The sequence below is a fragment of the Bos mutus genome, chromosome 8 (genome assembly GCF_027580195.1).
Source record: "Bos mutus isolate GX-2022 chromosome 8, NWIPB_WYAK_1.1, whole genome shotgun sequence".
Classification (NCBI taxonomy): domain Eukaryota; kingdom Metazoa; phylum Chordata; class Mammalia; order Artiodactyla; family Bovidae; genus Bos; species Bos mutus.
Window position 1 is genome coordinate 87321639 of NC_091624.1, and position 25731 is coordinate 87347369.

Consider the following 25731-nt stretch of genomic DNA (forward strand, 5'->3'; position numbering starts at 1 on the left):
ATTACCACTTACTAAGTCCAATTAGTTATTATTTAGGGATATCAGTCAGTCAGTCAGTTTAGTCTCTCAGTTGTGTCCGACTCCATGAATCACAGCACGCCAGGCCTCCCTGTCCATCACCAACTCCCGGAGTTCGCTCAGACTCACATCCATCGAGTCAGTGATGCCATCCAGCCATCTCATCCTCCATCGTCCCCTTCTCCTCCTGCCCCCAATCCCTCCCAGCATCAGAGTCTTTTCCAGTGAGTCAACTCTTGGCGTGAGGTGGCCAAAGTACTGGAGTTTCAGCTTTAGCATCATTCCTTCCAAAGAAATCCCAGGGCTGATCTCCTTCAGAATGGACTGGTTGGATTTAGGGACATAGAGGAGTATAAAATCTATCTCCTTGGGATACCCAATGGAAAATAATTTAACATGTTTTAAGAAATAGAACAAATACTCAAGAAAAAGATTTTACATAATCATTCAGTGAGAGGGCATAAACATTCAGAAAAAGGAAACATTCTTAAAGATACTCATCATGAACTCTTTGGAAGACTTCATGAAAGAAGAGCATGACTTTAAAGAATGGATATAATTGCTATAATCAACCTGCTGCTACTACTGCTAAGTCGCTTCAGTCGTGTGCGACCCATAGGTGGCAGCCCACCAGGCTCCCCCGTCCCTGGGATTCTCCAGGCAAGAACACTGGAATGGGTTGCTGTTTCCTTCTCCAGTGCATGAAAGTGAAAAGTGAAAGTGAAGTCGCTCAGTCGTGTCCGACTCTTAGCGACCCCATGGACTGCAGCCCACCAGGCTCCTCCATCCATGGGGATTTTCCAGGCAAGAGTACTGGAGTAGGGTGCCATTGCCTTCTCTGATGATCAACCTGGGCAGCATATTAAATAGCAGAGAAATTACTTTACCAGCAAAGGTCCATCTAGTCAAAGTTATGGTTTTTCCAGTGGTCATGTATGGATGTGAGAGTTGGACTGTGAAGAAAGGTGAGCGCCGAAGAATTGATGCTTTTGAACTGTGCTGCTGGAGAAGACTCTTGAGAGTCCCTTGGACAGCAAGGAGATCCAACCAGTCCATCCTAAAGGAAATGAGTCCTGAATATTCACTGGAAGGACTGATGCTAAAGCTGAAACTCCAATCCTTTGGCCACCTGATTCGAAGAACTGACTCACTGGAAAAGACCCTGATGCTGGGAAAGATTGAAGGCAGGAGGAGAAGGGGACGACAGAGGATGAGATGGTTGGATGGTGTCACTGACTCATGGACATGAGTTTAAGTAAACTCCAGGAGTTGGTGATGGACAGGGAGGCCTGGCGTGCTGTGATTCATGGCGTCGCAGAGTTGGACATGACTGAGCGACTGAACTGAACTGAAAGATTGATCCATGGGTTCAGGTGTTATCAGACTCATTCAATTCATTATAATTTCCCCATCAGCCTTTCATTTAATTATATTAGTAGCCTTTACTGATCATTGCCTAGATCCATTAGAAGAAAAGACTTCTTGTTACTGCTTGGTAGGAATTATTTATTTCTGTTTTATTGGAGCTTTTCTCAACTAAGTAATATTTCAAGGTGATCTAGTAAGGACAACAGCATGTGGAATGCCCTGAAGCATAACAGAAAGGGTGGAGGAAAAACTGACCTTAAAAACCATGCTTGAAATGCTGGATGAAAGCCAGATCGTGTTGGCTCTTTTAGGAACAATGAAGGATTTCAGTGTTTATTCCAAGAGTAATTGCAAGTCAGTGAGGGATATATAAGTAGGTAATAGGATCAGGTTTGCATTTGTAAAACAAACAAACAAAAAAACCTCTTTGACTCCTCTGCAGAGGTTCAATTGGAGGCACCCAAAGTGTGGATCTACTTATTAGTTGATTATTGCATTGGTTCAAATGAAGTGACCTGGATTATTTGATAGCATGAATGGAAACGTGATTTTTAGGATGTAAATTGAATAGAGCTTGGCAATTGAATATGGGATGTAAGAGGGAGATGTTAAGAACGACTTGGAGCTGCATGTCTTTAACAACCAAGTGGATGGTTTATTGTTTATTTAAGGCCCTTTATTGAGAAGAAAAATGGCAGAGAGGGGAAGGATCTAATTATTTGTTAAGGAAAAGTTTTTCATTTTATTTATTTATTTTGTTGAATTATAATTGATGTGCAGCATTTATATGTTACAGGTGTACAACACAGCATAGTAATTCACAATATTTGCAGGCTATACTCCGTTTATGGGGGCTTCCCAGGTGGCACTAGTGGTATGGCACTAGTGGTAAAGAACCCACCTGCTAGTGCAGGAGATGTAAGAGATGCAGGTTCAGTCCCTGGGTTGGGAAGATTCCCTGGAGGAGGGGATAGCAACCCACTCCAGCTTGTTGCTTAGAGAATCCCGTGGACAGAGGAGCTTGGCAGGCTGCAGACTGTGGAGTAGCACAGAGTTGGACACGATTGAAGCAACTTAGCCACAGACACGCACACACGCCCTCCATTTATAGCTGTTATAAAATACCGACTATATTCCCTGTGCTGTGTGTCCTCATAGCTTATTTATCTTATGCATGATAGTTTGTACTTCTTAATCCCCTACCCCTATCTAACCCCTCCCTGCTTCCCTCTCCCCACTGGTAGCCACTAGTTTGTTTTCTATATCTGTGAATTCTTTTTTTATCATATTTACTAATCTGTTTTATTTTTTAGATTCCATATATAAGTGATAATATAGAGTATTTTTCTGTGTTTCACTTGTTTCACTAAGCATTAAACTCATCTGTGTTGTTGGAAATGGCAGAATTTCATTCTTATTTATGAATGAGTAATAGTCTATTATGTATATGCGTGTGTGTGTGTGTGTGTGTATCACAACTGCTTTATCCATCCATCTGTTGACTAGTTAGGTTACTTCCTTGTCTTGACTATTATAAATAGTGCAGCTGTGAATATTGGAGTGCATATATCTTTGTGAATTAGTGTTTTTGTTTTTTCTGGATATGTATCCTGGAGTGTGGAATTGCTGGATCATATGGTAATTCTATTTTTAGTTTTCTGAGGAACCTCCATACTGTTTTCCACAGCGGTGCCATCGGTTTTCATTTCCACCAACAGTGAATGAGGGTTTGCTTTTCTCCACCTCCTCACTAACATTTGTTAATTTTGTCCTTTTTGATGATAGCCATTCTGAAAGGTGTGAGATGATGTCTCATTGTGGTTTTGATTTGCTTTCTCTAATGATTAATGATATTGAGCATCTTTTTATGTTCTTATTGGCCCTCTGAATGTCCTCTTTGGAAAAATGTTTGAGGAAAGATTTTTGAAATGAGAGAGACTTGAGTATACTGGTTACTAGCTAATAGAATCTTCCAGAGAACACTGAAAGAGCTGTATCCCAGGCTCATGGTGGGCTTGGCCTTAGATAGGAGGGGAGGGTCATACTCACTGTAAAACGTGGTAAGGAATAAATGAAAGCAGAAAGAGTCATAGATTTTATAGTGAGATAATGTAGTTCTCACTTAATGATTTCCATTTTCTCTGCAGTTTATCACCATGCAGGGATGAGGGGGAGAACATGGAGGGAGAACATTTAAACACTGAAAATAACTGTGAAAACACGAGTAAAGGAAGTTCAGACTCCAGAAACGTAGTGTGATTACAGGTCAGGGATAAAGGTGTAAGTTAAGTGGTTTTGATTCACCTAGTTATGTAACTCCACCCCCCACCACCCACCCAACTTGCGCTCAGCCACACTGGTGCAGATCCAGAGAAAGCAGACAATGTATTGCTCCAGAGCTAGGTTATACTAGATGAGTTTGACAAAGAAGACCAAAGGGCATAAAAATTGAGAGTGTTGACAAAATAATGAAAATGGACATGGAATCAGTGTTAAAGACATGAAGATAGAAGGATGTATGTAGAATGTAAAAGGGTGAATGGATTGCATATTATCCCTCACAAAAGGCTTGGTAGGAAGAACTTAAGCATACCAGATAGACAGGAGTAACAGAGAGTAACTTGTAAATTAGAGATTTGGGAGGCAAAGCTGTTTATAGTTCTACGAAGAAAAGTCCAGGGAGTATGAAGCTATGTATAGAAGTTGGTGATTGATGTGGAGCTGGAAGAAGGCAGTGGCACCCCACTCCAGTACTCTTGCGTGGAGAATCCCATGGACGGAGGAGCCTGGTGGGCTGCAGTCCATGCGGTCGCTGGGAGTCGGACGAGACTGAGCAACTTCTCTTTCACTTTTCACTTTCACGCATTGGAGAAGAAAGTGGCAACCCACTCCAGTGTTCTTGCCTGGAGAATCCCAGGGACGGGGGAGCCTGGTGGGCTGCCGTCTATGGGGTCACACAGAGTCGGACACGACTGAAGCGACTTAGCAGCAGCAGCAGCAGCAGACCATAGATTATTGAAAATTAAGGAATTTAAAACTCTGAAATGTTGGATGGTTGGGTTTTATGGGTGTTGAAGAATGATGATAGGACGAGTTGGAGAGAAGACTTTGAATTAGGTGCCCTGCTCTTCAGTGGATGAAGGAAAGAGTATTTCTAAAGTCAGCAGCTGTCTACAGTTAGTCGAGGAATGGATAAAATAAGAGCCAGAAGAGCAGACGTGTTTATAAGATGATACAGAAGTAATTGGTAGCATTGCAGAGGAAAGATTTAGCCCTTCCTGCTTTAGAGTATGTAGAGTATCAGAAATTTTCTACTTGAGATCTGTAGAGCTAGAGACTCCTTTTAGGAGATTCATATTTCAGTGAAAAGGTTGATGGTATAAGTTAAGAGTTTTCATGGTTGAATTAGGCATAAGGGACTATGGTCCCTTTATATATGTATGTATATAAAGATAAAAAGTATATATAAAACTTTAAAATAATACATCTAGTTCTGCTTTGAAATCTGAATTTAATTCTAATTTTATTTTCTTCAGGATTTTTAAAAAGTCGAGATCGTGCCTATACAAAATTCTACACCCTTTTATCCAAAACACAGATTTTTATTCGTTTCATTGAAGAATGTAGTTTTGTAAGTGATAAAGATACTGGATTGGCTTTTTTTGATGACTGCATAGAAAAGGTAAAAGTTTGTCCTGTAAATCAGTATTAAAGAAAAGCTTTAATAATTTGTTTATCTTTATAATCATTATTGTTTTATTAGCCCGAATGATCTGAGGAAAGCATTGACGTTCTGGTGTTTGTGTGTGTGTGTTTGTGCACATGAGCACACACGCAAATGTTCAGTGCTACACTTAATGTAAGAATTGTTTCCCTTTGTGGTGTCTAATACTACCAAACATAGCTAATTTTTCTCTGAATCTCACTTTTGTTTTGTATCAAGTACTAAGAACATCACTGAAACTCCTGAATCATTTTTTTTTTTTTAACATGACTAAGATAAAATTTAGTAGTTCATTAAAAAAAGTTTAGTTTTGGGAATTCCCTGGTGGTCCAGTGATTAGGACACCTTGCTTTCACTGCCAGGGGCCCAGGTTCAGTCAGTATTCAGGGAACTAAGTTTCCACAAGCCACACAGGGCAGCTATACAGAAACCCCCAAAAAACAAACCAAAAAAAAAGGTTAGTTTTGTGGGTAATGGAAATCCTGTGGGGTTTTTTTTGTTTGTTTGTTTTAGTGTCTTTCCAGATACTTTTGCTGATATATTTCTTTTGTCCTGATGGAAACTTTGGAAATATGTTAAGGCTTTACTCACTCATAAAAACTTAAAGTTGACTTTTTAAAATTTATTTATTTTTGCCTGTGATGAAGGGCAGCATGAGGCATTCATGCTGCATGCAGGCTTTTTCTGGTTGCTGAGTGCAGGGGGCCGCTCTGTAGTTGCCATGTAAGGGCTTCTCTTTGCAGTGGCTTCTTATGTTGCGGAGTATGGACTCTAGGGTGCGAGGGGTTTAGTACTTACAGTACTCTGGCTCAGTAGTTGTGGTGCATGAGCTTAGTTGCCCCACGGCATGTGGAACCTTCCCAGACCAGGGATCAAACCCGTGTTCTTTGCGTTGACAGGCAGATTCGTAACCAATGGACCACCATGGTACTTCTATGTTGATTTCTGACAGTGATAGCTCACATATTTTTTCTCATTTTTCGTAGAGCTCTTATTTTTGCTAGGTGGGTTGTAGGACTTATTGTTTATGCAAACTGTATTTATAAAATTAGAGATTGTATCAAAAAAGGTAGAATATTATGACATTGTAATTTTATAGGCTCCTAATGATTTGTGTATCTTAGAAGACTTGCATAATTTTCTCCCATTACATCAGTGTGATCTGAAACTCTAGGAATACGATTTAAACTTTTCAACTTTTTTGTTTACTTAAATAGTCCAATAGTCCAGTATCATTCAGTTAGAGAAGCTTGGATATTGTCAATCATGCTTGTTTGGAAGATTCCATGGACTGAAGAGCCTGCGGACTACAGTCCATGAGGTCGCAAAGAGTTGAACGTGACTGAGCAACTAAGCACAGATATTATCAATCAGTAATGCAGGAGTTTGTTAATAATGAAATTTTTGGTTTGAGAAATCAGGTTCTTATGATTGCCTATCTTTTCCTTCTAAAGAGGGATATATGAACTAGTCAAAATGAATTGTTTTCTATCCTAATAGTCAAAAGAGAAATATTATACAAGTATGGGGTCCACCAAATACATTGTGAAGTGTTTCATATCTGCCTGGTATTAAAAAGAATAGTTTTTAAACTAGAATTTAAGATAATCTCTGTTAAATTCATAGTAGACATTTTCACTGAGAATTCCTTTTTTTCCTAGTTGTTCCCTGATAAAGGCACAGAGAAAACAGACAAGGTATATTTTTTTCTTAAATACAAGTTTCAACATTTTAGAATCAGGTCTTGCTGATATGCAAATTAATTGAAGAAAACCATTATTTTTAGGTTGACGTTGATTCAGCAGAAGATACCAAATTGATAGAGCTAGACGATTCACAGAAAAGTGAGCACACTGTATTCATAATGCCACCCGAGCCACCTCCTGATGACGGAAAGGACCTGTCACCCAAGTACAGGTACCAGGAATGGTTCTGAAGTTGTTTGGATACAATTTAATAGCTTGATCTTTTGCAACTATTAGTAGATACGTATATTGATCATTTGTAAAGGTCATTTTCAAAATGTATTCTGTGAACTGGTGGAGATGAATATTCTGTGGAGATACCACCAGGGATTGTAATTTAAGAACTGGACTGCCCTGTTTGAAGGGAAGCCAGATGCTGATCACTATTAACCTAAACATTTACCGCATTTTAATCTTTAAAATTTTCATTTCTGAAGAAGAAAAATGTTTGTGAGGATCCCCTCCTTTTGGGGTGTTTTTGTTGTCAGTGAAAAACTGTGAAATTCTTATGCATTAGTAAGCTATCACTTAAAAGTAGAGGGCCGGGAATCACTCTTTATTAAAATAAACTTAGAGAATTTGGATGGGAATCTTTTAAGAAATTAAAAAGTTTGTTTATTATTATGATCATGGTAATACTTTAATACATTCAGAAAACCACACAAAAATAATTAGCACATCATTTTAGCACTAATACTTAATGTCTGTTAATAATCATATATATATGTTTTTGTCTTTTTTGTACATATATTTGAATTTACTGAAAACAAATATTAGTTCATCTTGCACATATTTGTTGTGATGTGTGTGTACCTTTAATGGTCTGAACATTTTTCCATGCCAATAAATATTTTTGTGCCATGTCATTTTGAGTAACTACATTGCATGCAATTAAACTAGTTTCCTATGGAATTCATTTGTAGTTTTCTGCTATCTATATCTTTGTGTGTACACACTGTTACTTTCTTAGGCTATATTCATAAAAGAATTTCTAGGGCAGTGGGAATATAAAAGAACTGTTTCTAAAAATAAAATTAATATATAATCTTAGTAGGACTACATAAGAATGAAGACTGTATGCCTGAGATTGAGTGATTTAATTAAGTACTCTTTTGATTGCATGTCAATTATAGAAAGAGAGCTCTTTTTTTACTTTGACTTTAATCACTATACATTGGAATGCAGGTATTGACAAATAAGTAAATCAGATAAGTATATCAAATAGGAAAGGTAATATATTTCAGAAGGAAATTGGCCAGAGGAAATAAGTAGGCCGTTTCTGAGAAGAAATCCCAATAGTCAATAATATGAAAGTATGTTAAGCTTTTCTAGTATTTAAAGAAATGCAAATCAAATGATGAGTAGAAGCATTTTTATTCTATCAACTTGAAGATATGAGTATAACTTTTCTGGAAATAATTTGACAGTGATTATAATAATTTTTATTTTCTTGATAGGCATTTACCATAGAAAACTCTTATAGGGTCTTATGCTAAGAAATTAAGCAAAATATTCACAAAGATAAATGTACAAAGTTGAAAAACAACCTACAAATGTTCAAACAGTAAAGAATTTGTTAAATTATGGTACATCCCTAATATAAAACTATTATGGTATTTTTCCTTTTATATGAATACAAGGTACTTTTATAAAGAAACAAAATTACAAAATATATATACTAAATGTTTTAATATAAATTATCATTGAATACATGTGTTCTGTTGAAAGAGTTATTAATTCTTCAAAGTCAAAATATCAGGGTTTTCTGTGTTTTAGGCATTGGTTGAAAATAACATATAGGATGGGGAGGAGCCAAAGTCTCCATGTAGATAGTCTACTTATCTTATAATTACATCATCCTACATATCTGAAAAAGAAATGTGTATACAAGGATTTTGGAGAATAATGTTGGTTACATTTGAGGTTTAGAAATATTTACCTAAATTCTGAAATAATATGAAGAGTTAATGTATTTTAAATCAGCAGTTCTATTTTTGCTTTTTATTTTAGTTACAAATACTTTCCAAGACTGGACCTTAAGCTTTTTGACAGACCACAGGAGTTGAAACTTTGTTTTAGTAGACACCCTACTGGCAGTAGCATTACAAACAGTCCAGCTCTCATGGCTAAGAGAACTAAACAGGTCAGATATTCTTTATCTAATTTAAAATGTAAACTATGTATATATGATATGTAGCTCATAGTTTAGACTTATCACCCACAGGAATTATTTGAAGATCCACTATGGTTGTTAATGAATTAAAATTGATTTTTTGCAACCCTACTTACAATTTGAGGGTGAAGGTTTTGAATGCTTATGTTTATGTTCTAAGAGAAGCTTGGGAACTAAATACAGTTTTAGAAAACTTTATTGAAATATAATTCACATGCCGTACAATTCACTCTTTTAAGTATACTCTCTGGCTTTCAGTACATTCACAGGGTTGTGCAGCTACCACCACAGCCAATTATAGAACATTTTCATCACCCTAAAGAGAAAGCCCACATCCCTAAGCTGTTAACTCCCCTAGTTCCTCCATCCTCCATAGCCTCAGGCAATCATTAATCTGTTTTCTGTCTCTATAGTTTTGCCTATTCTGGGCATTTCATAAAAATGGAATTGTACAGTTTGTGGTCTTTTGTGACTGGCTTTTTTCACCTAGCATGTTTTTAAGGTTCATCAGTGTTGCAGAATATATCAGTATTTCACGTATTTTTATTGCTGAATAATATTCCATTGTGTGGAATATTTTATCCATTCATGTACATGTGGTTGGTTCTTTGTTTTTGGCTATTATGCATAGTAGTCCTGTAAACATTTGTGTACAAATGTTTGTGTGGTTATGTTTTCATTTCTTTGGGTATATGCCTAAGTAGAATTGCTGTGTCATGTAGTTACACTGTGTTTAACCTGAGAAATTGTCAAACTATTTTCCAAAGTGGGCATACCATTTAAAATTCCCACCAGCAGTGGGAATTTCACCACATTCTTGTTATCGTCTGTCTTTTTGGGTTTAGCCATCTAGTGCATACGAAGTGGTATCTCATTGTGATTTTAATTTTTCCTCATGGTTAGTATAAATATATTTTATACTGAATATTACATTATAAAGGGAGTTAACTTAGGACAACCTCGACATCTTGCTTTAATACTGTATTTGATTTAGGTATAAAGAGTTAAACTATGGTTAGGTGCAAGTTAAAATCAAACATCCTTTATATATATACATATATATATACTGATATTTGGGGGGTCTCCAAAACATGGAAAATTTCAGAATGAAATCCTTAGTTCCGGTTTTACCAGTTCGAGTGCAGTCCCTCAAATCCTAGAGGTAACTTGAGGTGGTCTTTAATCTCATGTAGTACACAGTTCTCTCAGTGTGTCTGAGGGGAATTTTTAAAAATATATGTACTGTTATCAGCTTAATAAAAGGCAAGTTTTTTAAAATGGGAGAATTTTGCTACTAAGTCTCTAGATTTCATTTGCCCCAGAATTTTCTTTCCAGGCACATCTCTCGGAAATAGAGCTCATAACAGTATGTTTATTTAGAACACATCCAACAGAGGGGTCTGTAATGCAAGGCTGACAGTGTCAGTCTGACATGTGGAGGGCTCTGTAGTTTCTGAATGTCTGTAGAGTTCGATAAAGCTCAGCAGATTTGATGCCTTTTCTATCTTCCGCCTATATCAGAATGAAAATCAGAAGTAGAAAATATACCTATCAAACTATTAGGTAGGGACGTCTGTGATCTTTCTCAGAATATGTTGCCTGCAAAGGAATAGGTGATTTAAAAGAATCTGTGATGGAATTAACACAGAAGGTAGATATAAATCTTGGGGAATAACTCAGCACTCAGAACATCTTAAACATTTTAGTTGGGAGAAGAGTGAAAAGGCTCTGACTTTTCAAGAATGATATTATAGAACTCATAAGCTATGAATGGCTAAATCCCTTTCATTCATCAAGCATTTGAGTGCCATATCTGTGAAGAGCACTTAATTACCCATTATATTATTATCACATGAATTATATCCATTTTTAAGGAATTTCTATTCTCTTGGGAGATGCATGCTTGCCAAAAAAATAGTTAAAACAGTATAAAGTGCTCCTATAAAAAGAACCATGTGGCACTAAGTAGGAAGCCATTCACAAAAGCAAAAATATGAAATGCTTGATTTCAGAGTCAAATTTTACATTAAATTCTTCTCTCCTTTTTGCTTTTCATTTTTCCTGTCATCCTAATAATTTTTAATGAATGTCATAATTTTTTATTTATTCTCTTTCTAGGAGATAAAAACAGCTCATAAGTTGGCGAGGAGATGTTACACAAATCCACCACAGTGGGCCAAGTGTCTCTTCAGTCACTGTTACAGTTTATGGTTTATTTGTCTCCCAGCCTATGTTAGAGTTTCTCATCCTAAGGTCAGAGCACTTCAGCAGGCATATGATGTGCTTATTAAGATGAGGAAAACAGATGTGGATCCTCTAGATGAGGCAAGTATAACACTGAGTTGTTACTAAGATAAATTCTATTTATATTTTTAAGAAAATTTAGGTCTCAGTTGCTTTCAGTAACCTCAGGTATTTTCATTAAACTGTTACCCTGTTTCATAGAGCTAATACCTATTGTTTATTTTTAAATACATTTATTTAAAAGTTATTGCTTTGAAATTCAACAAGGATTGACTTACTTGGACCAGATTATTTACCCTTGATAAATAGAAAAAATATTGATTATTTTATTCTTGAGATAACTTTACTAAGAAGCAAATAGGCTTTTAGTAAGTGGCTTTCCACTTAGGACCTGTGTCGTAGGTGGATTACATAACCTATCTGTGATTCAGATATTATGTATCTGAAGCTGGAGGTCTGAGTTGCTCAGCCTTGGCACTGTTGACATTTTGGCCCACATAATTATTTATTGTGAGGTCCTTTCCTATACATCTAGAATGTTTAGCAGTATCCTTGGCTCCACCCACTAGATGCCAGTAGCTCCATGTAATAGAAACGTCTGCAGTATAGTGATATTTAGTTCCTTTCCTCAGATGGTTAATTTCATGGTTAAATCTGTTAATGTACATGTGTCTAGATGAGTACCTGATAGTCAGTGCTCAGTCAACAATGTGCTGAACCTCTTCAGGCTCAGAACCATCCTCAGAGATAGGCAGCGGTGTTATCCAACAGACAGCTGAAGAAACTGAGTTACTGATTTAGTTCTCCTCTTTATTGTTTTTCCCTTAAAAAATTATTTTCGTGTTAAAATAACTGTAAATGATATAAGAACCAGATTAGAATTTAAAATATAGTTGAAATAAAAATTCAGAGTAATGGGTATTTGGGAAGAAGGAGACAGCACAAGATTTGAAGAGAAATATAATTGAAGAAGGGCACGTGATAGAGTAATTTTTATGTTTAATTTTTTCCTCTTTTAAAATAAAAAAGATCTGAATCTAATAAAGCATGTACCTTATTAAGATTTAATAATGCTTGTAACCACACTAAACTTGTTTTTCTCAAAGTATTATCTGTATGTTATAAAAAACTTCAAATACAGAGTTACAGAACAAATACTAACATATCCATTCTCACATTTGATTACATATTCTGTCATCTGATGTTTATAAAACTGTTCGGAAATTAAAAGTGTTTGATCAGTATTAGTGTTTTGTACCTCATATGTTTTTAAAATTTTATTCTGATAGAGTTAGTTTTTGTATCTAAGATATATTTTAGGATATATTTCAACTTTGTGAAAGCATATCATATTTTTAAAGTGCTTTAAAATATGCTCCATGAGAGAGCTAGTATTAGTTGTTACTGCACTGTAAAGTCACAGCACATTACTTGGTTAAGTTTCTTTGGTAAGTTCATAAGACAAATTTCCTGAAAAGTTGTTTCCTCTATATGTATGTGTTAAGGTTCTACGGTAGTTACAAGTAAGTAATTACATTTTCTTGTTTTCTAACATGCAGCAGATACAACTAGTAAGCTAAAAAATGTTTTTAGATTATTTTCCCAATAAACATTCTGATAGGAGGCTTAAAATTTGGAGGTTAATTTGTTGTATTCCTACTTATAACAAGTTATATTGACAGATTTGTAGTCACCTGAGATAATTACATCTCTACAACTGGAAGAAAGAAGTGTTTATTTTAAAACTTTAAGGATATATTTGCTTGACATATTTGATGCATTTTATTTATTGATTACATATAGGATTGCACATTAAAATTTTTCACAGTATTTTTATGTAATTATTTCCTTTGGTATTCCCAGCAACTCTTTGAGGCAATTATATATTATAATGTTACATTTTACAAAGAAAGAAAATTTGAAACTTAGATGAATGACACATATATAAGCCCACCTAGCAAGTAAGTGGTTTTGATTTTTAGGTTCATACTCCATTAGAAACCACTGTCTCATTCATATGCTTAATGTTTGTTTTAATTTGACAGCTTTGTGATCTGCATGTTATGTTTGTAAAACTTAAGACAGCTTAACTCAAATACCAGCCTAGGTACCTTGGCAAGGTTATCTGGAAAACCAGGCTCAGATGGACCACTCTTCCTCCATATAGTCTCAGACCCCTCCATGTGATACTTGGGCTTTTCCTATGATAGCTTAGCACTCCAAGAGCATGTGTTTCAAGAGAGAGAAGTAGAAACTGACCTTTCTTAAGGCTTAAACCAGGAAACTGGTACAGTTGTCACTTCAGGCAAATCCTATTGGTCATGCAATCTCAGAGGCTTTCCCCTTCAATTCAAGGAGAAGGGACAGAGCCCTCTCAATGGGAGGAGTAGTAAAGAGTTTGTAGCCATCTTTTATCTACCATAGATATCCAAAAGGTATCATGTTGTAGGCAACAACATACTGCAATTAAAAAATTATACCCCTGACATTTTTACTGTTTCTTTAGTTTGGCGTCTGCCTCTTATACAAGTAAGCCTGGAAGTTTGAAGGAATACTTTGTCGACTTCAGAATAAATTTTTGAGAATGGTTTTAGGAAATCCAGATTAATCCCAATTTGACACAGAAAGTAAATTATTTCTTCATGACTCATAGAATCTTAGAGTCGAATAGAACTTGAAGATATTTTAGTAAAACTTCAACATAAAACCTGAGATGTTGGAAGTCTGTAACATATGGGACCTTGTCTGTGCTTGAGCTGGCTCTGTTAGAAAGTATGTTTTATGCTGAGTTCAGTTCCACCTCCTTATGGATTTTTTGGCATTGCAGAAGTTGTCAGTGAAGTGACAACACTTCAGATATTTGAAGAACTCTCTTGTGCCACATTCTTCTTAATCATGGCATGCGTCTTTTATATAGTAAGAGTTTTCTTTAACCTAGTCATTTGTGAAGTTGCTCTGATAATTTCTGAACTCTTCTGCTTCTGAATTAAACTCTTCATTTCTAGCTATATGTATGTGTGTACACATACACACACACACACACACACACACACACATACACATCTTTATGATCCTCTGCTTCTTCACATCTCTTTCCTTCCTTCATCTCTTGAGTTAAATATGCTTTCTCAATTCTTTTTTCTCTTCCCTTTTAAGAGGCCACAACTTGGCTTTATGTTACTGCTCACAGTTGTTAAACAACCCTGTTATAAATAGAGACATTTTACAAATCCCAAGAAGAGTAGCTTTTTCTTTATATTTTCTTATTCTCAAATTAAGCTATAGTAGTTTTTGGCTGCTGTGTTCACTGCTCTTGTAAGCTGGCTAGCCTCTTTGCCAGGGATCCGTAAAATTACTGTCTCATTCTTCATGGTTTCTACTGTTGTCTTCCAAATGTGAGATTCTAAACTTTTAGGAGTTGCCAGTTGGATTGTCCTCTTATGATCAATTCTACCCCTCTTCACTAAACACATTTTCTCAGCAAAGCCTTTGCTAACAAGAGAAGACTCTACACATGGACATCACCAGATGGTCAACACCGAAATCAGATTGATTATGTTCTTTGCAGCCAGAGATGGAGAAGCTATGTACAGTCAACAAAAACAAGACCGGGAGCTGACTGTGGCTCAGATCATGAACTCCTTATTACCAAATTCAGACTTAAATTGAAGAAAGTAGGGAAAACCACTAGACCATTCAGGTATGACCTAAATCAAATCCCTTATGATTATACAGTGGAATTGAGAAATAGATTTAAGGGCCTAGATCTGATAGAGTGCCTGCTGAACTATGGAATGAGGTTCATGACATTGTACAGGAGACAGGGAACAAGACCATCCCCATGGAAAAGAAATGCAAAAAAGCAAAATGGCTGTCTGGGGAGGCCTTATAAATAGCTGTGAAAAGAAGAGACGTGAAAAGCAAAGGAGAAGAGGAAAGATATAAGCATCTGAATGCACAGTTCCAAAGAATAGCAAGAAGAGATAAGAAAGCCTTCCTCCGTGATCAATGCAAAGAAATAGAGGAAAACAGAATGGGAAGACTAGAGATCTCTTCAAGAAAATTAGAGATACCAAGGGAACATTTCATGCAAAGATGGGCTTGATAAAGGACAGAAATGGTATGGACCTAACAGGAGCAGAAGATATTACGAAGAGATGGCAAGAATACACAGAAGAAATACACAGAAGAACTGTACAAAAAAGATCTTCAATACCCAGATAATCACGATGGTGTGATCACTGACCTAGAGCCAAACATCCTGGAATGTGAAGTCAAGTGGGCCTTAGGAAGCATCACTACGAACAAAGCTAGTGGAGGTGATGGAATTCCAGTTGAGCTATTTCAAATCCTGAAAGATGATGCTGTGAAAGTGCTGCACTCGGTATGCCAGCAAATTTGAAAAACTCAGCAGTGGCCACAGGACTGGAAAAGGTCAGTTTTCATTCCAATCCCAAAGAAAGGCAATGCCAAAGAATGCTCAAACTACTGCACAATTGCACTCATCTCACACGCTAGTAAAGTAATGCTCAAAATTCTCCAAGCCAGGCTTCAGCAATACGTGAACCATGAGCTTCCTGATCTTCAAGCTGGTTTTAGAAAAGGCAGAGGAACCAGAGATCAAATTGCTAACATCCGCTAGATCATGGAAAAAGCAAGAGAGTTCCAGAAAAACATCTATTTCTGCCTTATTGTCTATGCCAAAGCCTTTGACTGTGTGGATCACAATAAACTGTGGAAAATTCTGAAAGAGATGAGAATACCAGACCACCTGACCTGCCTCTTGAAAAACCTGTATGCAGGTCAGGAAGTAACAGTTAGAACTGGACGTGGAACAACAGACTGGTTCCAAATAGGAAAAGGAGTACTTCAAGGCTGTATATTGTCACACTGTTTATTTAACTTATATGCAGAGTACATCATGAGAAACGCTGAACTGGAAGAAACACAAGCTGGAATCAAGATTTCCAGGAGAGATATCAATAACCTCAGATATGCAGATGACACCACCCTTAAGGCAGAAAGTGAAGAGGAACTCAAAAGCCTCTTGATGAAAGTGAAAGTGGAGAGTGAAAAAGTTGGCTTAAAGCTCAACATTCAGAAAACGTAGATCATGGCATCCGGTCCCATCACTTCATGGGAAATAGATGGGGAAACAGTGGAAACAGTGTCAGACTTATTTTTCTGGGCTCCAAAATCACTGCAGATGGTGACTGCAGCCATGAAATTAAAAGACGCTTACTCCTTGGAAGGAAAGTTATGACCAACCTAGATAGCATATTGAAAAGCAGAGACATTACTTTGCCAACAAAGGTCCGTCTAGTCAAGGCTATGGTTTTTCCTGTGGTCATGTATGGATGTGAGTTGGACTGTGAAGAAAGCTGAGTGCCGAAGAATTGATGCTTTTGAACTGTGGTGTTGGAGAAGACTCTTGAGAGTCCCTTGGACTGCAGGGAGATCCAACGAGTTCATTCTGAAGGAGATCAGCCCTGGGATTTCTTTGGAAGGAATGATGCTAAAGCTGAAACTCCAGTACTTTGGCCACCTCATGCGAAGAGTTGACTCATTGGAAAAGACTCTGATGCTGGGAGGGATTGGGGGCAGGAGGAGAAGGGGACGACAGAGGATGAGATGGCTGGATGGCATCACTGACTCGATGGTCGTGAGTCTGAGTGAACTCCAGGAGTTGGTGATGGACAGGGAGGCCTGGTGTGCTGCGACTCATGGTGTTGCAAAGAGTCGGACGTGACCGTGCAACTGAACTGAACTGATGTGTTTTCAACTTTCTTCTTTTTTTAAGACCTGGGTCTATAGAATTCTTTTTGTTATGTAGGCATCCTAGAGATGCTGCTTTTAATTCCTTTAGCATAAAATATAAAACATGATTTAGGAGAGAGTCATTTTAGTCATGTGTGATTTTAAAATGGTACGGAATGTGGTACGTGGCTTGGCACAGTTTAGGCACCCGCTTAAAAATACTGTGCAAATGAATTCCTTCTCATATTATGGAAAATAATAGTGGTCTCTTTGTGTAAATTTTGTTACTGAAACCAATGTTATGTGTGCCCATAGGTCTTATATGGAGAAGTTAATAGTGCTGGTACTTCCATTAATGAATAGGTTTTTAGAATAGTTTACTGAGACTCTCAAACCAGAACAAAGGACAAAAGAGTAATAACTATTGCTTGATAACTTTGACAGGAATTGAGTGAAGTCATTTAAAAACCTTTACAAGGCACAGACTAATATGCTAATGCTCTGATGTTATTTTTTGTTAGGTGTGCTATCGAGTAGTGATGCAACTTTGTGGACTTTGGGGTCATCCTGTTTTAGCAGTGAGAGTTTTATTTGAAATGAAAACTGCTAAAATAAAGCCAAATGCTATTACTTATGGCTATTATAATAAGGTAAGTAGGATTGACATTAGGCAATATATGCTGTTTATTAAGACTGATAAATTTCTACACATTTTATTATTTAGAAAACTTAGAGGTTTGGGGGTAGAATTCCTTTTGTATATATTATATGTGTGTGCATTTAAAAATTTAATATTCCTAATAATCATTATTTTAACCGTTATTTTACCTTTAGGTAGTTTTGGAGAGCCCGTGGCCTAGCAGTACCCGCAGTGGTATCTTCTTGTGGACGAAGGTACGGAATGTGGTACGTGGCTTGGCACAGTTTAGGCAGCCGCTTAAAAATACCGTGCAAAAGTCACAGGTCTCCTCAATATCAGGTAATACATGTGATTGGAAAGATAACTTTCTTGCTGAACCATAAGTTTTATAGGCATATGAATTTTTAATTATATGAGGCAGAAAATAGAGGTGAATTCTAGTTGATATTTTCATATACTACTAAAGATAGAGGTTGCTTTAGCCCCAAATTATTTTCTTCTCTCACAGATTTAGAAAGTATTCTGCAACTTTAAAAGAACTGTGAGTCACTCATGTTTAGTTTCAGAGATTACCAGTGCATGAGTTACTGAATTGCTGTTGTGCTTGTCTTCAGCTCCCCAGAATGCCACAGGTGGAAGTGATGGGGACACGGTGAGCCACGGTAGCGTGGATAGTTCTAACGATGCTAACAGTGGGGAGAACACAGTCTTCGTCAGAGATTTAATCAGGCTTGATTCCACTGACAATCACTCTAGCACAGGTACTAAAATCTGGATTCACTAACCCTTCACTTAACTCTCACGTTAAGTCTTCCATTTTTCAAAAAAGCTTTTACCTTCCTCTTTCAAGCTCGTGCAGTACGAGTACCTTAGAAATACCATGTATAAATAAGGGGAGAAGGTAGACCTCTGGCTGCAGACCATGTCTCTTTATTTCCTGTAGTATAAAATTAACTTCGGAGTGCTGTACAAAAGGCTCTCAATGGTACTTTGTGTTTGTTCTCATTAATTTGTGCAAGTATATGCTATAATTGGTAGGAATTATATAATAGGCCTTTTGTTTTAAGTATTGTGAGCTGAGAAAGTTGACTGATAGTAATGCGAATTGCAAGTCCTTTTTTCATTAAGTGGATAATAGTTATTAAATATTTGAATTATGAATTTTAAAAAGGAATGAAAAGAAGTCACACACCATGAGAAAAAAAGTATTCTTTGCTTGGTCATTACCTTAAATGACACTTTTTAAAATCTGCAAAACTGCTGAAGTTTTGTAGTTTTACATACAAAGCCATGGGCATTCAAAGCTCTATCCTCTGAAGTTAGAAATAAGCTTAATTAAAGTAGCATATTTTACATGTGTGTTGCACATCCTTCTTGTGTTTTTTCTTTTTGTTGTTAATTAGTATCTCAAGCTTTTCTTTATAAAGAACTCTGAGTCTTAATTCCTGTGCTTCATCTGATGAACTTGTCTCAATGACTGAAGTTTCCTTTTCTCTGCTCTTTGTTGCTCTGCTTTATGCTCTGTGCTGTTTCTGGGTGCTGCATTTGTCCTTGGCTGTTATGGTGTGGGGTGCAGACAGACTTGTATGACGTGAAGCTATGGATACACGTGTGCATTAATTCTACCCTTGAATGTTAACCACTTCAGGTAATTTCCCATTTATTAGGTTAAACTTTGCTGACATGCATGGGTGGGGGAAAGGCCTTTGGTTTTAAGTACCTTTACAAGTAGAAAACAATTTCAGTTTTCTTGGCTTTTTCTTCTGTATAATCATATATGTACTACTGAAAATGCCCAAGTAACTTTATGATTAACTTGCAAAGCATATTTGTTATCTTATTTGAAAATATGCTATGCCTGTCTACAATTCTTATTTTGAGGGTGATTTGTAGTATCATTGTGTCAAATAGTTTTATGGGCATTAAAGATTTCAGTATTCTAGCTGTTGAGGTAGGTTTTGGTTGCTAAAACTAATCTGCTGATTCTTGTGCTAGAAACTACCCTCATGATTACAGAAGCAGGTATAAGTTGGTGAAAATCAACATAAAACTATAAGTTACAATCCTGTTTGTAAATTAAATTTCTTTCAACATGTAGGAATTTTCACTAGACTTTAATTTGAAAACCACCTTATTTTATTTTCCTGTATATTTTTTCCTAGTACTTACAGAATAAACTGATTTCATTTGTGAAAAACCAAGAAAATAATTTGTGGTATGAAAACATTTTACCACTTACAATAATAATTATTATTATAGTAAGCACTCTCCTTCTCTCTCTAGATTATTAAGTTGGTCTCCTTTAAGGGGAAAAAAAAGATCTAGTAATACTGGGAAACTGCATGAAGATTCTGTATTCCCCAGTTGGGGAAGAAACTTCAGATCCCTATTTCATATATTTCTTTTCAGTTACATTTCAAATGACTGAAGCTCTAGTATTGAATTTACCATGATTATGTCTCTGTAGAGTTTCTGGTGATGTCATCTGATACTTTTGGAAACCGCCAGCCCAGATGCTTAAGTTACTCTTTTCATGAAGGATTATCTCATAGAATCTTTCCATTTGGTACCTGATACTGAGTCAGTTAGCTTATTGAAGGCATATCTGAGTTTAATCAGTTTACTCAGTTCCCAGTCCAGTGTCCGTTTCATGGCACCATAATGTTTTACCAGACTTTCTGAGGGCCAATAAGAAAATGACTGAACGTAGTCATTCTTAATAGCAGTATTTTTCATAAAATTTTTTTTAAAAATTGAAGTACAGTAGACATAATATTGTGTTAATTTCAGATGTACAATGATTTAGTTATATATATATATTCTTTTTCAGATTCTTTTCCCTTATAGGTTATTAAAAAATATTGAGCATAGTTCCCTGTGCTATTCAGTGGGTCCTTGTTGGTGATCTAAATAGCAAGTTTTTTGTTTGATTGTTTTGTTATTGGCAAACCCATAGTTTCAATGGCACTTTAAAGAGTGACAGAAAGTGAAAAAAATAAAAAAATAAAAAGTTGTAGACAGTGGAAGTCACTATATTTTTTGTTTTATGTGTTTTTCATTGACATCCTTGATAATGTTTCCCTAGGAACTTGCCTTTATTTCCTTAAATTTATTTCCTTAAAATGATGGAACATTGAAGCCAAAGTAGACTTTTAAAAAACTATTTTGAAATCATTTTAAGCTTATTAAATGTTTCAAGAGTACTACCAGAAACTCTTGAATAACTTTTATCTAGCTTCATTCACTTTTAGGTTAACACATTTATCATTTTCTTTCTATATGCATACACACATTTTTCCCCATTATGTGAGAGCAGATTGCATACATCTTGCCCTCTTACCTCTTAATATTGCAGTTGTGTTTGCTCTGACAGGACTGCAGTGTGGTTTACTGACTCAGGGAAACATTGTATACCACTTTAATGTAGAGTTGTTATCCCAGTGTGGTCATTTGTAACCTCCTTTATGGTACTTAACTCCTTCTCTTTAGTCACCTTCAACCAGCATAGTTCCTCACTGTTTCTTTGTCTTTCATGACCTTGACCTTTTTGAAGAGTAAATCAAGTTATTTTGTGAAACGCTGCCAAATTTGAGTTTGTTTGATGTTTGCCTGTGATTAAATTAGATTATGCACCCATGGCTCTTCTACAGAAATACAGAAATGCTGTTATAGCCTTCTGAGACGGTCACATCTCAGAGGCCACAGTTCTGTCTGTTCCTCATTGGTGGTGTTGATTTTGGTTACTTGGTGTCAGTGTTTGGTTTCTGTTAGTTACTATTAGCCCTCCTGCAGATAATAAGCCACTTGTGAAGAGATACTCTGAGACTATGCAAGAATATCTGCTTTTTCATTACACTTCCCCTTTTAAGTTTAGCATCCATTGATGATTCTTGCCTGGACCAGTCTTTACTGCTGTGATGGTTGTAAGGTGGTGGATGTCCTTTAGAAATGTCCTCTCGTGTCTTTGAGCACTTGCTTTCTTACGTAACAAAGTGTTCCTAGCTCATTCTTGTACCTTCCCTGCCTGAGCTCTGGAATCAGCCATTTCTTCAAGGATCTCAGCTTCCTTTTAATGGGCAATAGATTTTAGAAACCAAGATCTGGGCCCTAGATATGCTTACTCCCTCCAGGGTGGTGGTCTAGACTTTTTCAGCAGAGCTAGAAAATTTTTTATATTATTTTAGAAATACTTCTAATTCCAACTCAGTTACACAAGTTTTTCTTTGCCTTTCTGCATGTCATTTTTTTTTCTTTTGTAAAAAATCTCTCTTCTTCCATAGTAAGAATCTTTGTTCCCAACATCATCACATTTACTCAATTGCTCAGTCTTCTGGTACACATAATATTGTTTCAGCACTGCTACACACATTTCCCTGTGAGGAACAAACTGAAGGAGTTCAGAATTTGACTAGTATCCCTCAGGCTTAGGGTGTATACTCAAAATAATGTATTAGAAGTTACTTGGATTAGTCCTCTCCCATCCTTTAAGTGTGGTTATGTTGCACATAAACAATTGATTTCTTTTGTTTCTGTGCACATTCAGTTTTAGTTGCACCCCCACCCGCAGTTTTGCTGATTTAATTTTTGAATATGTAGAAATTATGTTTCCAAAAATAAAAAAGCAATATGATAACCGTAGTTAGAGCAGTTTCTTCTCTATCCCTTCCATCCTGTTTTCCCCTCACCTTTTGTTGGTGACCAGTTTTATTGTTTTATGGCTTATTATTCTTGCATTTCTTTTTGCAGAAGTAAGCAGGTGTATGTTTTATTTCCACTTCTGTCTTAACACAAAAGGTAGCATTTTATAAATACACTCCAAAAGAAACTTTCAAAGCATCCAAATCTACTAATTTATACATGAGGAAATTAAGATGCATTGCTTTCAAGTATGTAATGGTTTTTAGTTTTGAAATTCCTTTCTGCTGTTCTTTGCTTCTTATCTTTGTTGTAAAATGTTTTGTGTGCTTTGTGAGCTTTCGTCTCTTCTTTCTTTTTAGAAGTTGAATTGCATAAGTTGGTGGAATTTCCTTTTGACATTTTATAGTTGGACTATAAATATATGAAAACATATGTCAGCCTTTATTCTTTTTAACAGGTGGTCAGTCTGACCAAGGCTATGGGTCTAAGGATGAACTTTTAAAGGATGATGCAGAAATTCATGTGCCTGAAGAACAAATATCAGGAGACTTAATAACTAAAACAGAAGGTTAAGTACTGATATTTACTTAGCTTTACTTAGTGAGTTACCTCTATTATTTAAAAGTCTTATTTGATAATTTTGGTGATAATGTTCAGAATATTATGTACTGTTATCTATGGGTTTCCCAGGTGGCGCTAGTGGTAAAGAACCTGCCTGCCAACGCAGGAGACCAAGAGAAGCACATTTGATCTCTGGGTCAGGAAGATCCCCTGGGAGAAGGGCATGGCAACCCATTCCAATATTCTTGCCTGGAGAATTGCATGGACAAAGGACCCTGGCGGGCTCCAGTCCATAGCGTTGCACTGAGTTGGACATGACTGAAATGACTTAGCACAAACTCTCTGTCATATATGATAGATTTTTGGTAGTCTCTGAATTTTAGAATTTAAAAGATTTTTAGAGACTCTGTAGGTCAGCCCTCAGTTTTGTAGGAAAGTGCAACCCATCGTGGTATTCATTTGCCAGTGTAAAGTAACTATTTCGTGACAGAACCAGGACTAAACTTTGAGTCATCAAACTTGTATTCCAGTGTACCTTTTATTTTAAAATGCTCTTTCACTAGAAGTCCTTCAGTTATCTAAGTTGACATTTTTCATTTGTAAGTTCCAATATAGTCTGTAGTTTTTCTTCTTTTAGGGTACTCACTGAGATAGAAATGTTTTCTAGTAATCACTTTAAGAAAATATGGAGGACTATTTGGCTTTATGATAACACGATGTTCTTCTTGTCCTCTTACACAAAAGTTCCCTTTCTTTAATGGTGTCACTTATTTTATGCTCCAGAATTATACAGAAGCAAGCCCCTCTCCTACTTGAGAAGTGATGAGGAATGTGACGAAAGGCCAGTCTTAATTGATTCACTCAGGAATGCTCAAGTTAGAATTATGAATGCTAAAATAAAGCATTTATTTCAGTCAATACTGGCAACATTTATGGCATAAAATAAATCAGAATAAATCAGTAATAAAATAATCATGTATTCATCTCCACATAGAAAAAAATGTCCATAAGATATATTTAAAAGTACTGTTTCTGTTCAGTACTGGTGAAAATAGGAATGATAATGTCCAAATATTTTTTCCCAGAGGTGTGCAATGTCTCTGCTGTTGTGGCCAAACATTCTCAACCTAGTGCAGAGCCCCAGAGTCCCGCTGAACCTCCTGCGTGGGGCAGCAGTATTGTGAAAGTTCCATCTGGTATATTTGATATCAACGGCAGAAAAAGTAGCACTGGTAAGTGTTTGCATTTAAGTTATTAAGTAATTTTCTTTTAATTAATTTATTATCTTTTTGCTGCACTGGGTCTTTGTTGCTACATGCAGACTTTCTCTAGTTGTGGCGAGCTGGACACTACTCTCTGGTTGTACGCAGGCTTCTTATTGTTGCAGCTTCTCTTGCTGCTAAGAGCAGGCTCTAGGATGCGGGCCTCAGTGGTTGCAGCACATGGGCTCAGTAGTTGCACCTCCTGGGCTCTAAAGTGTGGGCTCAGTAGTTGCAGTACCTGGACTTAGTTGCCCCTCGGCATGTGGGATCTTCCTGGACCAGGTATCGAACCCATGTCTCCTGCATTGCAAGGCAGATTCTTAACCACTGAACCACCAGGGAAGTCCAGCACTTTTGTTATTAAGTGTTTAAAACATACTTCTGTAGGTCCATGTGTGTCTTTAGTGACATTATAAATTGCTAGCTTAATTGTAATGAACATGCTCAAGGGTCAAAAGTAATAAGCTGAATCCTATAAATGGGCTAAAGAAGAAATTAAAATAGTTATTTAAAAATACTTCATTTTTAAAAGGAAGAGTATTAAATGTGTTTAGATGTTATTTGGAAACCTTTTTTTAAAAAATAAGACTGCATTCATGTATTGTGTAATTTTTTAATTTTTCTTCATTTATGGCTGCACTGGGTCTTCATTGCTGTGTGCAGCCTTTCTCCAGTTGTGGTGAGCCGAAGCTGCTCTCCACTTGTGATGTGTGGGCATCTTCTTGTAGCAGCTTCTCTTGTTGCAGAGTCTTCTATAGGACTCATAGGCTTTCAAACACGGGTTCAGTAGTGATGCATGAATTTGGTTGCTCTGCAGTATGTGGGATCTTCTCAGACCAGATATCAAATCTGTTCTCCTGCTTTGGCAGGTGAATTCTTAACCCTGGACTACCGGGGAAGTCCTGGAATACTTTTCTTACTGTTGTGCCTGTTCTGAGTTCTGTCCTCCTTTCTTATGGTTGATAATGAGAGACGAACTGTAGGATAGGCCTCATACTTATCCTGAACACAGAGGCAATTATGTGGTCAGATTCCAAAGGGCTTGTGTGTAGCAGGGTAATTCCTATACCTGAAAGGATACAGAAGAAAAAGATTCATATCACTTAGATTCTACACAAAAATACCAGCGGGTCTTTAATTTTTGTCCAATTATTATAGGTACCCTGAGCGACTTCTTATTTATGATTAAGTCGTACAGTCACAGTGTTAGTTGCTTAGTTGTGTCCAACTCTTTGCAATCACATGGACTGTAGCCCACCAGGCTCCTCTGTCCCTGGAGTTCTCCAGGCAAGAGTATTGGAGTTGGTTGCCACTCCGTTCTCCAGGGGATCAGTATTTGTAATAAGTAACTCTATGGCATGTACCTCCCATAAATTTACTACTTTCAATTATGTTGTGGCCCTCCCAAATACCCGTAAGACAAACATTTAAGTGTATGCTTTTAAAAGACAATGAGATTGGCCTGTGTTATTTGCGCTTGGCACCCCCCTCCAGTATTCTTGCCTGGAAAATCCCATGGACGGAGGAGCCTGGTAGACTGCAGTCCATGGGTCGCTAGGAGTCGGACATGACTGAGCGACTTCACTTTCACTTTTCACTTT

The 25731-nt window shown here is 36.8% G+C and overlaps 1 protein-coding gene across 5 annotated transcripts in view; it reads left to right on the plus strand.

Annotated features, from left to right (window-relative positions):
- Positions 1-25731, plus strand: part of DENND4C (DENN domain containing 4C) — a 123377-nt gene that overhangs the window by 60816 nt on the left and 36830 nt on the right. For 4 of the 5 annotated variants that reach the window (XM_070375951.1, XM_070375949.1, XM_070375948.1 and 1 more), the window contains 10 exons: positions 4923-5068; positions 6772-6807; positions 6897-7027; positions 8866-8998; positions 11147-11353; positions 17551-17679; positions 17864-18008; positions 18284-18430; positions 22765-22875; positions 23954-24100. In XM_070375951.1, the coding sequence (XP_070232052.1) occupies positions 4923-5068; positions 6772-6807; positions 6897-7027; positions 8866-8998; positions 11147-11353; positions 17551-17679; positions 17864-18008; positions 18284-18430; positions 22765-22875; positions 23954-24100 (1332 nt within the window). The remainder of the gene's footprint in view (positions 1-4922; positions 5069-6771; positions 6808-6896; positions 7028-8865; positions 8999-11146; positions 11354-17550; positions 17680-17863; positions 18009-18283; positions 18431-22764; positions 22876-23953; positions 24101-25731) is intronic. The other variant, XM_005902274.3, reaches the window with a different exon arrangement.